At 50.4% G+C, this 16,569-nt stretch overlaps 1 protein-coding gene and 1 long non-coding RNA gene across 3 annotated transcripts in view; one reads left to right on the top strand and one right to left on the bottom strand.

Moving 5' to 3' along the window:
- The window catches only part of Abl1 (ABL proto-oncogene 1, non-receptor tyrosine kinase), a 136,218-nt gene that overhangs the window by 84,447 nt on the left and 35,202 nt on the right, over positions 1-16,569 (top strand). The window contains exon 1 of one of the 2 annotated variants that reach the window (XM_003470905.5): positions 4,507-4,690. The exons of the other annotated variant lie outside the window; for it this stretch is intronic. Coding sequence (XP_003470953.1) covers positions 4,612-4,690 — 79 coding nt within the window. The 5' untranslated portion in view covers positions 4,507-4,611. Of the gene's footprint in view, positions 1-4,506; positions 4,691-16,569 lie in introns of those variants that run through there. 2 annotated transcript variants of the gene reach the window in all.
- On the bottom strand, positions 4,178-5,148 carry LOC111757072 (uncharacterized). The gene is made up of 2 exons (XR_002791453.2): positions 4,901-5,148; positions 4,178-4,408 (listed from the first exon to the last, which is right to left on the bottom strand). It is a non-coding gene; the product is annotated as an uncharacterized LOC111757072 (long non-coding RNA).

The following is a 16,569-nucleotide window of genomic DNA, read 5'->3' as shown; positions in this document are numbered from 1 at the left end:
GGTTTCGTTACAAGGCTCTTAGAAGACTATTTTTAGTCTTTTTTAATATATAAGACTGTTAAGAGACTTTTAGTGTTTGATTTCTAGCCATGTGTATAGACTACTTTGAATAAAAATAAAAAATAAGCATTCACATGGGCACGCTGATACTGTTCTCCATCTGGGAAGGAGTAAAGTCTTTCCACTGAGATTTCCCGGAAAGTGGATCTGCTCTCAAGCCATTCAGATTTGGGCCAGCTGAGAATGTAGCCCTGGAAATCCCACGGGGATGGGACAGCCTAGTCCCCGGCAGCCTGCACTCTACTTCCTGGGCTGGATGGGCACCAGGGAAGATTTGGGGGTACACTGGGTCTTCCACAGTCTCTCTCTGTGGCACAGCTGGGGATTAAGCTACAAAGATGGGGCTCTACATCTGAGCCGAGTGGCCATTCCTAACCATACATAGTAGTGTTTCTTTCCCTTCAGAAAATGAATTGAGTTCCTTGTCCCTTGGAAAACCCCAAGTTTACCCTCGGCCTGCACCTTTTGGAGTCATTTTCACATGGCACAGTTGTTCTTCGGAGCCCTCGACTTAGCCCAAAGGCAGGAACTCAGACTGCCCCTGCCCCGGGATAGGAGTCTTTCTTTGGAAGTGAGAAGAGCCATGGGCATGGGCCACCTGCACACTCTCTCTGGTCTTCAGACCCAAGGGAAATGGCCACTCTGCTGCCCACCGCCTATGGTACAGAGGAGCAAACCGTGCTCCTACAGATACAGCACAGGGCATGGCGGGCTGAGCTTCAGAACGAAGCTTGTACGATGTTGAAGCTCAGTCAGAGTCAGCCCCGCTCCATCTCCCCTGTTGCTTGGTTTGCCCAGGATGGAGTCACCAGGCCTCATGACCTGTGACTGCTGGCTGTCCAATGGTGCAGTCTGCTTCAGACTTCGGGGGACTTAAAGGGATGAGCGTGTGCACGTACAGGGTGGCAGAAATGGTACAGCTGCTGGAGTGTCTTACCCTGCCCTGTCCTTTGATTCACAGAGGTAGGGCCCACGGAACTGGGGAACCTGGCGGGTTCTGCAGCCAGAGGCAGTGGGGCTTGTGAGCCCTGCTCAGGGAACCCCACACACGTCTCAGGGTGCCAGAAGGGCCCAACCAGCCAGCACAGGCTATCTGGCCAGTGGGTGTCCCAGTGGCCCTCCTGTGGGTTGCACCTCTCTCCCTTACACCCACACTCAGCCCCTGACTCCCCGCCCTAAGTGAAGCCCAGTCCTGCGTCTCCTTCTCTTGTTCACCTGCTGCATTTTCTTTTTAAGAGCACTGAACTCCCTATTCTACTTTGTGGTCCTTCAAATGTTTAGAGAAGAGTCCTCTGCTAATAGCTTGTTTAGTAGCATTTCTTAGGTGCAGAAATTGCTTTTGAATGAATACATTTTAGAAATATCAATTCACATTTGTCCTCTTCCCGGTAACAGCTAACAGCAAACGTTCCCTTCTTCCAAGGTAGTGGTCATTTGTGTGCCCAACATGCTTCTGGTCATCCAGGCCACTCAGTCCAGACGTTCTGCTGCTAGAGACGTTCTGCACTAGCTGTTAGGCTAGAGATCACAAATCTGCACTTGAAGCAGTGCCCCCGCTTAACACAGGTGGCCCACGAGCCGTACTTTGAGAAACACTGATCAGCTCACATGCTGTGCTGAAGCTGGACCCTTCCTTCCTCCCTCCCTTCCTTCCTTCCTTCCTTCCTTCCTTCCTTCCTTCCTTCCTTCCTTCCTTCGTTGGGTTGTGGATGCAGGGTTTTGGGTCCAGTGCATGCTCAGTAATCACTCTACCACTGAGCTACATCCTGACCCTAAAATATTTTTTTAAAGCTTTTAACCAGGTGTGGTGGTGTTCACCTGGAATGCCAGCACTCAGGAGGCCAACACAGTAGGATCATTGCAAATTCAAGACCAGCCTGAGCTACAAAGTAAGCTCAAAACAAGCCTGAACTGCAGAGCGAGATAGTCTCTCAAAAAGACCAAAAGAAAAAAGCATTTATACCCTGAGTTAATTTTTCTTTTAAGATACATTTCCCCATGTTGCTGGGTTTTATCTTATCCTCTGACCTCAATTATAGTATCCCTCATCCACCGCTGTTGGAAGTTTTGTGCAATTTTTGGGAATCCAGAGCGTTTGTATCCCAATACCTTTGTGCACCTGTGTGGATTCCCTCCTGCCGTCCCGCCTCTCCTTACTCAAGAACTGGGGTTAAATGATCCAATGCGGGGGCTCCTCGTGAGGCGCACAAGTGCCCAGAACATGCAGGGTGCCCAATAAAAGATTTCCTTTCCCAAACTGAACGCGACCTAGCCAACAAGTCAGTCCACATTCTTCTAGTATCTCTTTGCGGGTTTTTCTGTGTCTTTATTTTCTCAGTGAATGATTTTTAGGTTTCAAGGTGAGAAGAGGAATCCTCCTTCTCTCTGGTGAGAAACTTGAAGCCTGAGGCTTGTACACGGTGCTTTTTGTATCTTGCCAGCAAGTTCAAAGCCATCCAGAGCTGTATCTGGAAAGAACACTCCCAGGATGCCGTGGCAGCATGCATTTTGGCAATATCCTTGCTGTGAATTTAGTGTGTTTGTCAGACCTGCTGATATATGCTTTTATTGCTAAGTTTTAAATGATCTGGACACAGTTTATAAGCATTACTCATTTTTAAGAGGATAAGTTCATTTCTGACTTAAAGGGCAGAATACTATTAATAGTCATTAGCTTTTAAAAATAAACTCATAACCCAATGTAAAGGAAAGCTCATGTGAGTGCATATCTGGGCCCGTATTAATGGTTAGCATTCAAGGATAGGGTTAGAATTTCAAAAATGCCTATTAATAAGTGATTCTTGGCATTACGCTGCCAGTCTGAATATGGGCCTTTCATCTGAAATGCTATACAATGGCAGGCTTTTCATAGTCTGATGCAAGGCTCAGAACTTTCCAAAATGGCAGCAAAACAGACGCCGCATTTTTTCGCTTGTTTGTATTGGGGGCCCCTTTGGAATGTTATTCCTGGCAACAGGTCATGTTACGGTACGTGTCATTCAAAACAGCGCCAGACAAGAGAGCACCATGACATGTTGGGGGGTGGGGGGCATCTCCCAGGACCCGGGAGCACCTGTCACCCGGAGCCTCATAGCTGTGTCCCCAGGTGCTGGGACCAGCGTGAGTCCCTCACAGCGCCTTCTTGGGCGCCCAAGAGACCTGACCCAGTTCCAGACAGCAGTGGTCAGGCGATGGCATCCTGACCGAGCCACCCTGTGACACTACTAGTCACATCCAGGCCACCCTTCACTTTGTTTTTGGCAGGTCAGAGTAAAGATCTGTGCCTTGGGCATTCCTGGTGTACCTGAGAGAGACAGGTTTTTGTCATTACAGGTAGATAGGCTAGGAGGCTCTCCCTGGACCATATAACCAAGGCTTCAGTTATTTGATCAAAGACGGAGATTCAGTGCTTTTCTCCACCGGGAATGTGGATTCTCTGTGCGAAGGGGCAGCCTGACCCACCCACTGCTCAGAAGCCCGAACCCAGAGGCAGGCAGACCTGGGTTGAGTGCATTTTGGCCACCCAACCCACTGGTGCTAGAGACTGAACCCAGGGACTTCATGTGGAGTCACATGCCCAGCCCTTTTTATGTTTTGAGACGAGTTTTCACTAAGTGACTAAGTTGCCCACCCTGGGCTAGAACTTGAGAGCCTCCTGCCCCAGCCTCCAAGTGCTAGGGTTACAAGCGTGTACCACTGTGCCCAGCTTGAAGTATCAGGATCCTGGCTCACTGGTTTGGGTTCTCATTGTTTTCCACTGATCTGGGTTTCTGGGCTGGAACCAGCAAGGATGCACTTTTGCGATGGTTGCTATTTTATGTTCCCCTGTGGTCTGCAGTGAGTCCTAATCCCAGGCTTGACGATCTGAGCCTACCCCAGCAGTGCGGTGGATTTTAAACAATGGTAGGCACCCCAGGCCACTCACCAAAGAAGGGAAAAGTTATCTGTTGGAGAAAAGGAAGCGAGGAAGGGCTTGGACAGTCTCCAGGTCCCTGGCACGGCTGGCCAGCGGGTCCCATATCTGTGTGGTCGCCAAGCCGATCCCCCCAGCACCCTTACTGCTCATGCCTCAGACGCTGGCACAGCACACACCCCGAATAAAAAACGAGGCCAGTGCTGGTCACCCCAGAGGAATGTGCATTTTCACCAACATTCTTCGGGACCGGGACACGAACAGGGACACGGGGCTGGTGTCGTGGCACCGTGCCTGTGCCCAGGCAACACCCAGTAGTGGCGCAGGTTGGGGATGTCGCGCCACCATGCAAATTAGCGAGATGTGGGAAGAGGTGCATATCCGGGCCGCGGGGATCAGGTGTGAGCTCGGCCTTCCAGCGTCCAGAGTGAAGCCCTGCGGCCAGGAGGGGGTTAAGCGAGGCAGCAGGGCCGGGCCGGGCCGGGCGGGGCGGGGCGGCGCTGCGCGGCCTTTGTTAGCAGCGTCTCGACCCGCGGGCGGCGCTGAGCTTGGACTGGTGGGGCCGGGGCCCGGGGGCGCGCGCGGGCCGAGCCGGGCCGGAGCCGGGCACCGCAGCCCGACGCCGCCGGCGCGGGAAGATGTTGGAGATCTGCTTGAAGCTCGTGGGCTGCAAATCTAAGAAGGGGCTGTCCTCATCCTCCAGCTGCTACCTGGAAGGTAGGCGCGGAGCCGCCCGGGAGCGCCAGGTCTCCCCTGCCCGCCAGCGCGCTGCGCCCTTCCCGCGGCCCGCTAGGCCTCGTCACGCACCCGCCCGCCTGCTCCCCTCTTTCCCGCTCCCTCTTCTCCTCTTCCCCTCTCCGTCCTTCCTCTTTCTTTCTCTCCGCGCCCCTCTGGCCCCCAGCTCTCGCGCCCACCCCAAGAGCCCACCTCACACTGGTGAACGGGTGATCGGATGTCCCTGGGGCCCCACGCCGCGCTCGTCCCCGGAGAAAATTTGAAAATGTGACTCCGCCGGCCCTAACGGCCTTGCGAGCCCACACTGTGGAATTTCCACTGTTAACTGGGAGTCGTGTGTCGAAAAGGTCGGCTGGGTCCGCGAACACATACGATTTCCATTAAGTATCAGCACCGAGGACGCAGGCTCTACCATTTATGGATGCAGTTCTGAGCGTTCTCCTACCCGCCCCCCATCCCGCCCCACGCTGCTGCAGGCCGGGAGAGGTCTGAGGAATCCGCTCCTCTCTAGAAGGAGGGAAGTCCCTCTGGAAGGCTCTGCCTGCAGCAGCCCAAGGCCGGAGAGGGCGCCTGGAGGTCCTTCCAGAAAGTTGGCAGCCCATGTATTTTGCTTTTGCCGCCTCTCTGCCTCCTCTTCTCTAATTCTGTGTAGCATTTCAGTTTGCCCCGTACTCGACTTTGGTTTCTCCCTCATCATAAGTTGACAACAGAAACAAAGTGAGTGCAGGGAAGTGCGTGGTCCTCCCTCCTGCACCCCCGAAAGGGATGCACGGTGGGCCTGCCCTCAGCTGAGCGGCCATGGCACCTCCGGAGAGGGCCAGCACTTGCATTACTCTGTTCCTTCATTTAGGACTTCAAATAGGTGGAGAAGCCTAAAGTCGGACCTCCGCTGTAGGCCATGAAGTGCTGATGTTTCTCCTCTTGGAAATAAAGGTGTCAGGCCGCCTTCTCCTTCTAACCTGTTTTTCTTTTCCCTCCAACTCGGACTTGAGGGCCTGCAGAGGTCAGGCAGGCAGTTCAGACCCTGAATGCCAGTGAGATAGGTGAAATCCGATGGTCTTTCTGTCCCTGGTGATGTTCAGGTTCCCCTGTACCCTGCTGATTTTAGGGGTGCACGCAGAACCCTTAGAGAAAGCTCCTCAGATGGCATGAGCTCGCAGAGGCCAGTGTTTGGAGGGAGGAGCTGGCTTATTTGTCCCTAAAGTTGGCATCAGAGCAACTGAAATTGTCTTCAGTTAACACATGGCTTATTTTCCCAAGTTGCTCACAATTCTGAAGGCATCTGTAATCTGAATTTACATCTGTAACGAGTTAGTGATAGGCATTATCGTCTCCGTGTCACAGAGGGAGGCCAGGCAGAGATGAATGGACTTTTGTAACTGCAGAGCCTAGGAAAGTCAAAGTCTCAGCTTTGCCTGGGGTGGGCGGGGCTGAGATTTAGTGCCTACCTGGCTGGTTAAAGTATTGTTTTAGGAAAAAAAAAATGTAGTCTAAAAAGTCTTTTTGCAGCGAAGCGCCTTGAAAAGAGGAAGTTCTCTGTCGGCTCAGAGACACCACGATGGAGTGAGCAAGCCAGGAAGCAGGGTTCACCAGGAAGGCGACTTCCCAGGAACTCTCCCTCTTGGGGAGTTCCTGTTTATTTTGTTGTTACATTTAGTGAGAGAAATAAGTGGAACTGTTGTTTTGTGGAACTAAACAGCCTCAGTGATGGTTTCCTAAGCCTGAAAATGCCTGGTGTCCCCTGGGAAGCAAGGAGGCCAGCCTCTCTGGCCGGATACGGCAGGCTTTTGATGGACACCCTAAATCCTTTGGCCAGCGTTACTGACAGCCATTTGGGTCCAGGCATCCCAGGTCTGAGCGAGGATTGAGTAAGATCAGGGTTTCCGATGTTCTGTCAAAGGCTAAGACACCAGTGTAATTTGAATGCGCACCAGTCCTGTTCCTCAGGCCCAGCTGTCTGAGCAGCAGGACAAGCACAGACAGCTGATGATGTCCAGTGCTTGCCCTCCATAGGGTCTCATATGCTTACTCTCAGGACCTCCTGGCTGGTTCCATTTCACAGATGAAGATGTTGAGGCCCCAAAAGGTTGAGTAACATCGGAAGTCACAGAGTTAGGCAGTGGTAGATTAGGGTTTGAAACTCGTGCCTCTGGTTGTAGGGAGCTTTGTCTTAAGTCACTGTGTCCTGCTGAGTGTGATCATCTGTCTCCTATGCAAGTCATTGTGGGTTTTAGTTAATGTCTAAAATAAGTACAATTTCTCATTCTCTTTTTGCAAATCTAATGCTAGTTAAAGGATTACCCTTACCTGCCCCAATGTCACATTCCTGTAATCCCAGCATCCTGGGAGGCTGAGGCTGGAGGATCTCAAATTCAAGCCTAGCCTAAACAATTTAGTAAAATATTGCTTAAAAAGTGATATATGAAGAGCCAAGGATGTAATTCAGTATGAATGCCCTGGGTTTCATCCTCAGTAACACAAAGAAATGAATTTTAAAGTGGTAAATGATTCCCTTTAGCAGTAGGATTAATTTTTGTTTTCGTTTTTGAAAAAGGAGCTCACTAGGCAGTTCAAAGCGGGCCTTGCATTCACTGTGTACCCCAGACTGTGACAGTCCTCCTGCCTCAACCTCCTGAGTGCTGGAATTACAGGCATGCGCCACCGTGCCCAGTTCTTAAAATTTTTAATGTATGTAAATACTGTCCTTAAGAAATTCTTAAAACGCTATTTAATAAAAAGCCTAAAAAGTTCCTCTTTCATTTCCCTACTGAAGGACAATCACTAAAGTGTTTCTTCTGGAAAACTGTGTGCCTTCTAGAAAGAATTTGTGCATATGCCAGTATTTTTAGCATCTGAATTTTGCTCTCCACTCTGAAAATTGTCTTATAGCTGTGTTTATCACGGTGACCTCATTCAGCTTTTATATACCCTTTGGTCACCTTTGAAACTGAGCTCTCTAATTTTCCCTCCCTTTGGGGGTGAACAAGACAGTGTGAACCCCAGCCTTTATAATTCACTCATTGCTGTATTGGTTGATCTGCGCATGCGTGTCTGCCCATCCCGCGTGGATACTGTGCGGGGACCCCGCCAGCTCTGCACCCTGCAACCCGAAACAAGTTGCCCTGGCAATGCACTGCTGTTGACCTTTCTGGAGTTAAAGGCAAGCACCCACCCTGAAATGCTTGATCTCAGCTGTGGACTAGGTCGCCAGGCTTGCTCTGTCCAGCCCACACTAAGGGGTCACTTTGAGCCCTCCGAGGTGATTTGTGGACACAGGACACCAGGAAAGCTCAGTGTGTACATTTCTGCTGATCTGGGCATCCTCTGAGATGTCCCCCAGGCCCTGCAACCTTAGGGCCACCCAGCACGCCCAGGTGCTAGCTGGCAACGCTGAAGCCAGTGCCTGCGCCCTGGTGCTGGCCGACACAGCGCTGCCTCGAGGTTCGAGATGTAAACTGAAGCTCAGGAGTTCCCGCCTCACTGAGCTAAGAGACCTCATGTAAATTCTTTAACACAGAGCCTGGCACCAACAAAACTTAGCATATCTAAGTGGTTATTTTAAACAAATATTTAGCAATCTAAAATGGTGGCTTTACTAGATTTGCTTTTTTTTTTCTGGGTGGGGAGGAGGGGGGCTTTCTGGCATCTGCAGACAAATTCTAAAAGAGCTAAACTCACCCATAGTTTTTCCTGGTAATGAGTTAGTTTATTTCTAAGGTTTTTAAAAATACATATGCAGTAATTAATACTTCCTGTCCTCGGAGTGAAGCCGAAAAATCTTCCCTTCCTCTGACCCTTCTTATTCCCATGGTGAATATTCTAGTTGTGCAAGAAATATTCTCATTGGTTCCTGGTTGGTTGTTTTATTTCTCCCCTCCTGAGCATTATTTCCACAGCTCTAAAAGTGCAAAAACCGAAACCTCATGCTATTGGGTACCTTGCGATAAAATCAAGTAATTATTATTTTGCCTGTAAAATTACTGATCTGAAATAGAAGCAGGAGAAAATGAATTGGTAAGTTTACTTAAATGTGCTAGAGAACTAAAGGTCCAATGGGACCCTGGATCTTTTCTTCCCCAGTGGTAGATCGTGATAACAGGGAACAATTTACAAAACAAAGTCTTAGGTTCTTGTTTTTAATGGGAAATTGAAGCTCCATGTCAAAAGCAGGCCCTCGTGAACCTCCTTGTTCTTATTACCCAGCTTTAAAATGACTAGCTCCTGGTCCATCCTGTGCATGAGTGGTGTTCCCCAGCTGTCACAGTGGCTTGCTGGCCCCCTTGGAAAAGACAGCTTTGTCCTCACCTTCTAAAATGGTTTCAGAAGTCACCTCTCTCACCCCACACATGGGTACTTTGTTATGCTATGTGTTGCATAGTGATGGGGAGACAGACAGACAGACAGGGATGAACCAGTGTGGAGTAGACAAGAGGAGTGGGAGAGGATGGTAACAGGAGTGAGACAGGACAGGGAAAGAAAGATGGGAGGGAAGTTCCAAGGCGGGGAGGCAGCGACCAGGGAGAGGGCAGAGAAATGGAGGGGGGAGTGGAGAGAAAGAAAGCAAGCAGGAAAGGAGAGGTGTGGGGGAGGCCCCGAGACTGGTAGGCAGACCTGTGGGCGTGCACCCATGGTGGGCCAGCAGCTCTTCACTGTCCAGGGCAGGGACGCTGAAGGACCTCCTAGGGGACGGGTCACAGAGCAGGGGCCACTGCTAGTCTGCTGCTAGTCGTTCTCTTGATGCATTATGTGACTTTAACCTCCTCACTCCTCATTTCTCTATAGAGAAATTTCTCGCCCTCCCCTACCTTGCCTGGCCCAGCCTGTGTATTATGCACCTTCAGGCTGCCCTGAATAGAATGTGGCATTGTTAATTCTTTGGAGCTCAAATTCCTTTTTGGAGGGGTCCTAGGCAGTAGCCTGAATTAGCAGTAAACACACTAATGGCCAAGACATGGCCATGGAGACATATTGGGGACTTTGCCTGCCCCCGGATGGCGCGGTCAGGCCAGTGACTGTGGCCCACACAGGATCCAGGAGACCAGGAAGACCCATGCCTGACCCAAGAGCTCCTGCCCCACCCAAGGCTGGCCGCAGAGGGAGTCCAGAGGGAGGCCAGAGGGAGCCCGGGTCACCCACAGGTGGCCCTGTGATGGGGAAGGGCCGGGGCAGGGATTCCCAGAACCTTTCATGGACACATCCCAGAGTCTCCAGGGAGCCTTGGAGCATGTGGAAGCACAGAGAAATGTGCCTTTATGTCCTGCATTCTTTATGATCTTGGCCATGGTTTTTATTTCACTCCGAACTGCGTTCCCTAGGCGTGCTTGGAGGATCTCCTAGAGGTCAGGCCGCTTTGTCGCCTTCCCTGCCTGTCATTTCTGGTGGTCATCTGTCAGTTAATGGTTAAAACGCACTTTTCTACTGCAACTTTGTTTATTTGTTTACTTATTTTGAAGTGCATAAATAGGTTTATTAGACAGAATCTTTAAGTATAGATTCAAAATTCAATGCAGGCCCTCTGGAGCGAGAACTTAGTTTAATGTTTTGTTTTTGTTCTAGGGCTTTGGGTTTTTGTGTTTTGTTTTGTTTTGTTTTGTTTTAGTTAGTTGTTTGTTTGTTTGGTTGGTTGGTTTGAAACAGAGTCTTGCTATGTAGCCCAGGCTGGCCTCCAACTTATAGAGATCCTCCGGCCTCAGCCTCCTGAGTGCTGGGGTCACAGGTGTGCACCACCATGCCTGGCAGCTTCATGTTTTGCCCAGCGGCTAAAGACAAGAGCAGGCTGCTGTGGCCTTAGCTCATGGGCGGGCTGCTGCAGGGTCACCCTGCTGGGGCTGAGTACCCCTAGGTGAGCAGACTTGGTCCCAGCACAAGGCAGCAAGGTCCTGGTGTTGACCATCAGAAGAGGAGCAGGCACCCCTCTGTGTGGTAGCTCTGATGTCTCCCCACAGGCAAGTGAAGTCCTTGCTGCTATTGTTCTCTCGTACACTTGAGAAACTGAGGTCCCAAAGGAGTGTCTTGGAGACATGGCAGTGCCCGTCCACACCCAAGCCCAGGCACATCGCCCTTAGGACACAGGGCGGTGACAGAGACACTTGCCAGCTCCCTGGAGCTGGAGCAGAAGTTGGGGGGAGGTGGTGGGGAACAGGCAGCAGCAGAAAAAGTTCATGGGGGGTGTGAGGGGACAGGTTGGGAAGGGCACACCAGGGAAACAGCTGTAGCCAAAGGGCTACAGGATCAGGGAGTCCCTCTGCGCCCCAGTGTGCGCCTGCTTCGGGAGCACAGCTCCCGTGGTGCTGTGCCAGCCACGTTCTGGGGCTGTGCAGGCAGAGGAGCAGGCTCCACGAGGCTTGTAGCCTTCTGTGCATCATCCCAGGGGACACCGCTAGAAGATGGTGGCTGAGCAGTGACAGGCGGGGCCACCCGCAGCCGTCCATCTCAGCAGGCTGCAAGCAGGAGAGTGACCTGACCAGGCCATACCTGAGTGAGGCCCTCCCTCCCATCGTAGGGTGGTGCTGTCCCAGGGTTGGGGGACACTCAAAGCAGGGCAAAGCAGGGCCTAGACATGGGTGTGACGTGACGGGGTGGGGGTGGGAAACGGGTGTCATCCGTGGTTAAGCCTCTGTCCTTTTCTAGCAATTTATAGATTTATAGCAATTTATAGATTCTTAGAGGGTGATACAAAATTCCTCCCATCAATGATGTATATTTTGCTTGAGGGAGGTGTTGAGGGAGGGCACTGGGAACTGTGTGTCTCCATAAAGCTTAACAAACAGGCTGTTGACAGGGACAGTCAGGGGAGCTTTCTCTCGTGCTGTGCTGTGCTGTGCTGTGCTGTGCTGTGAGTGCTTACTGGCTAGGCACATTGTAATGTAAACAAGTTTCCAGGGGAAACATTGCAACCCCCAGCTCACTTAAATAACTGCCTTTTTTCCCCAAAAAAATTATATAGACACCGGTGTCATGTACCACCTACTAGTATCTGCCAGTGGAAAGAAAGAAGATCACACTTACTGTGAAACCATGTTGCCTGGCTGGGTGGCCCCCACCCTCCTCCCTCCTGCTTAGTGGGCTCTTTGGGGCAGAGGCCTCTACCTCGAAGATCCTTGGGTGGGAAAATCAAGGCTTTGCTTCAGTGACCTTGTATTTAGTGTTTCCCTCTCTAAGATCACAGGTGACAAACAGCAGTAACGTCGGCAGGTCTCCTGGCTCTGTGTCCAGGGCAGAGTGGGTCTTTGTGTAACAGCTGTGGTTACTGTTTACATTCCAAGTGCAGGTGGCAGCCTTTGGGTCTTGCTGTTCAGTGTGTTCATAAGCACATACTTAATGCATTGACAAAGAAGTACTGAGTCACAGATTAGTGTCTGCAGGTATCTTAGGGCACTTTGTCTATAACCGCTTCCTTCACTGTCCTGACTTTTATGTGGTCCATTAACAGATTCTGTTCGTAGGAGGAGTCTCCGGGGCCCACCAGGCAGGGTGAGGAGCCCCACCCAGGGACCTGGGCACATCAGGCTGGCTTCGGGCCCCTGGCCACTCCCTTTCAGCACTGCCTGTGCCACTGGGGGGCCCTTCCCTACCCCTTCATCCACGGGGCAGTGGGGCAGCGCTACCTGCCTGCCTGCCTGCCGTTACTGTGGAGACCGTGTGCATTCCATTTTAGGATCTCTTCTGAGGGGGTTTTGAGGGATTCCCTGACACTGCTCTCCTGCCCCTCCCCACCCTGCCCCCCAGCAGTCGCCTCAGTGTCTAGGGTGCTGGGTAGATTTTGCTTAGAGCGTGGAGTCCATACAAAGACTGTTTTAGTCAGACTTCGTAATGATTCTAACTGCTTGGGTGAAGGTATAAATTACCAAATGAGGCACTGTGCAGAATGCAGATAAAATTACTTTCAGCAGGTTCAGATTGTGGGAAGTAATACTTCTCCTCTAGCTCACACTTAGAGCTCATGTGAGACTGTTACACACTGACTGGAGAACAGGCTAAGCATGACCTCATCCGTTGGAACAGGCTGTGAAATCAAACGCGAAGCCCTCCTCCCTCCTCTGCCAAGGTCTGTTTTATAGATTTTTACATTACAGAAATTCCTCAGACCGGAGGGTAAGAGTAGAAGAGCTACCCAGGAGCAAGCAAAAGCAGCAGGGTAAAAATCGGGGCTCGTGTGCAGGAGGGACGGGAATGTCCATCTGGGACGCGTTCCTGCTCCCACTGCGCCCCGCCCCGTCAGAGCCGCAGGGGGACAGCAGAGGGACCATCCCAAAAGCTGCACTGCTGGCCACACACTGGGCAGGCAGCCCTGACCTTGGGCACCAGTGCCAGCAGGCAGGCGGAAAGCTCCCTGGCAGCGTCCAGGCCAGATCGGAGAATCGCCTCTACACATTTTTCCTTGGTGACTCACAGCTTTGAGAAAGGATATTTTTATAGAAAGTGATCTTTAAGTTGTACTTTTAAAGACCCAAACCCTTTTCCTAGAATGCTGTCCAAACAAATTAATAGTGCCCAGGTCCAGTGAGTTCTGTGGCCTGGTCCTAACAGGTTTTCAGCGATGTGATACTATGTAGCTGGAGCCCAAGACTTTTGAAGGTGTGGGGACATTTTTAGATGGCCCTGATTCCTGACAGCCGGCTGATGGTGACTTTCCTGGAATTCTTTTGGTAGGCAGAAAGAAACTTTTTGGTTAACATTATGGCAAAGTAACAGCGGTTTTAAATGGGGCGAGAAGGCTCTTTTAGAGAGCCAGATCTTAAATACATTTAAAATATGACTCAGAAAGGATGCAGCTGAAAAATGTTCACTAAAAACAAGTAAAAGTAAGAGCAGCTGCTAGGAGTGATTTCCCAAGACCGAGCCCTGGCCAGGAGATCCTCTGAGGAGGGCAGAGGCTCTGAGCGTGCTTTTTGAATGCAGCTTCGGACTTCTTTCGGGTTCCAATTTCCTGACAGAGGACCAGCAGAGAAAGCTCAGGTCTTGAGCAAGGAGGCTTTGAGCACATTCCGCAGCCTGGCCCGGGAGGACAGGAACCTTGGTGCCGCTGATGAGCACGGTCACTGTGAAGTGAAGCGGTCCCTTGGCTTCTGAACATCCTGAGTCAGTTTTGACATCAGCCTGGCTTGGGAACTGACTGGAAGGTTTGGTGCTGGGCCGTGGCCACACAGAGGCATGCGTGAGCAGTTCTTCACTTCGGGCCTCGGCCCTTCATGTGCGCAGCAGATAGAGTCGGGGAGGAGGACCGAGGAGACCACTTTGGACAGCCCAGCGTCCCATCATGTCTTTCAAAAAGCAGTGTGAGGCCTCATCCGATCGCCTGCATGAACATGGAAGCATCTGCTGCCTGTCTGGGGACAGTCCCCCTCAGCCAGACCCCAGCCCGTTCCCCTCTGGGCAGGCATGCGCGTTCTGCTTCCCCCAGGTGTTTTCCAGGCCACTTCTCCGATTATGTAACTGTGATCAACTCCAGATGCTGCGTGATGCTCAATAGAGGAGGTCAAATGGCACCAGAAAGAAAAGCAGCTCTGTATTCATGACAGGGGTTTAATTTCCTGTGTGCTGCTGGCCCCGAGGTTGAGGCACAGGAGAACAGGCACAAACACTTTCAGGATAGCGTTAGGGGCCCCACCCTTCCCCAGGACTCTCACTCAGTGGCCAGTTACGTAAGGGTCCTTGGCCTCTGCTTATCTTCCTCGTTTTGCAATTGTGTTCTGATCACAATAAAGAATGTACGCCCATGGTAAGAAATAAACCCATAATATAGAAAAATGGAAAGAAAATTTGAAAATCTGAAACACTTGCTTTCCCACCAAACTGAGTTAAGTACTGTTTGACATTTTTGTGTGTTTCTTTCGATGTTTGTTTGGTTTGGTTTGGTTTTTTTTTTTTTTTTTTTTTTTTTTTTTTGTCTTTTTCGTTTTTATCAGTACCAGGGATTGAACTCACGACTGCCTGCTTGTAAGGCAGGTGCTTATGCCGCTGAGCTAAATCCCCAGCCCCTTGGTTTGGTTTTTGTTTTTAAACATGCTCTATATGCTGGGATGTATGTCAACACTTAATATATTATTATGAGTATATTCCCAGTCCATTAAATATTTCCCCCCAAAATATTGTAGTTTTAACAATTTATTTTTATATGGTGCTGGGGCTCAAACCCAGGGCCTTACACTTCCTGGATACTGCTCTACTACCGAGCCACACACCACCCCAGCCTTCTCTAAACTGTAATACTTTGTGTTTTGTTTGAGACAGGATCTTGCTGTGTAGTTTAGGCCGGCCTGCACTTGACTTACTGTGTACCCCAGGCCATCCGTCTACAGGGCCCTACTGATCCTCCTGCCTCAGCCTTATGAGTGCTGAGATTAAAGGTGTGCACCTCCGTGCCCAGCCCCAAAATATTTTCAATGTCTTCTGGAATATGTTCTGTTTCGTTGATGGAGCATGAATTACTGTATCTTATATTGATAATTGGTACTTTGTATTCTCTGCTTTTATTTAAAGTCATTGTGTGCAAATCATTATGCAGTTTTAACTTGCTGTACATTGCTTCCTCACAGTTTTTGTCGGTAAAGGGCTTCACGTTGGTGTGAAAGAGTCTTAAGTTTAAGAATCTTTTGGTACATGCCTAGAATCTTATCACTTCAGGAGACTATGGCAGGAAGACCACAAGTTCAAGCTGGGGATACAGTACAGCTCCGTGCAAAGGCCCTGGGTTCTATCCCCAGGGCTGCAAAAGAAAGAAAATTAAGAGGGGTAGAGGGGTCCTTCAGGAAGACCCTGCCAAGGCAGGCCTTTCCGATGAAGGCCTCATCCTCTGTGCATAAAGATCACAGCTTCCTGAATGGATTAGGTGTCAGGCAGCTGTAAACACCCCTGGAGTGGCTGTGGAAATCTAGAAGATTGTGTGTGGCCCTGCCTGGTCTCTCCCTGTAGGCCAGAAAGCTGGAAGCCAGGAGATGGCTCTGGGTGGGACTCACGGGAACTGTATGCAGCCTCAGCTGCATCCACGCTGCAAGGGACGGGCCTGGCCCTGCAGTCGGACTGCAGACCCAGGGAGTGGGCCGTGTGAGGACCCAGCATTTAACCAAAAAGTCCCATTCTCCCCACAACACGGCATCCCACCAACACATGTAAGTTCTAGGTTTTTGTGTATCAGTTAAAAAATAACTTACTAGGTATAAGTTAATTTTATCAGTTTAAAAATAAGTATTTTTTAACAACGAAAACACAGAACCAACAAAGCCCCTGCTTTAACCAGCTCTTCTGGGGTAGCTGGTCGGTGCCCAGCTGTCCTCAGTGGTGCTAGGAGGCCCTGAGAGCCAGGGCAGACACCTGGGGTGGCAGTGTGGCAGCTGTCTGCTTCAAAATTAATTACCTCTGCCTTCACAGATCACACAGTGAAAGCACCAAGCATGGTCATAGCCTATGTTAGGGCTGCGCCTCTAGAAAACTAATTCTGAAAGATGTGCTTCCATTAGCAGAACAAACCTGCATCATTGTTTATATTCTGGTGACTTCTTCCTCGGAGCTCTCTTCAAGCAGCTCCAGAGCAGCTGGAGTTGTCCAGCCTTGCTTCTGAGATTTGGCCTGGCCTCTCAGGTGTCTCAGGATCCTTCCCTAGGACGGATCTGATGGTGAAGAGATGTCTGTGGTTCCTCTCTGTCCACACAGAGGGAAGGTTAGATGTAGCTCTGTTTCCATTTGTAGATCCTTTCATTTGTAGATCTTCTGTCTTTTCAAATCAGAATTTCCCCTCAAATTAAGAAAAAAAAAAGTAGGGGCCAGGGCTATAGCCCAGTGGCACAAGTGCCTGTAACAGAGGTTTTCAGTTCCATCCTTGGTACAAAAAAAAAACCATTTTCATATTGTAGTACCCTTAA

This window comes from Cavia porcellus, unplaced genomic scaffold, assembly GCF_034190915.1.
Source record: "Cavia porcellus strain 051 isolate PalLab524CR breed Dunkin Hartley unplaced genomic scaffold, mCavPor4.1 scaffold_49, whole genome shotgun sequence".
NCBI lineage: Eukaryota > Metazoa > Chordata > Mammalia > Rodentia > Caviidae > Cavia > Cavia porcellus.
This window is presented reverse-complemented; position numbering and strand designations above follow the sequence as displayed.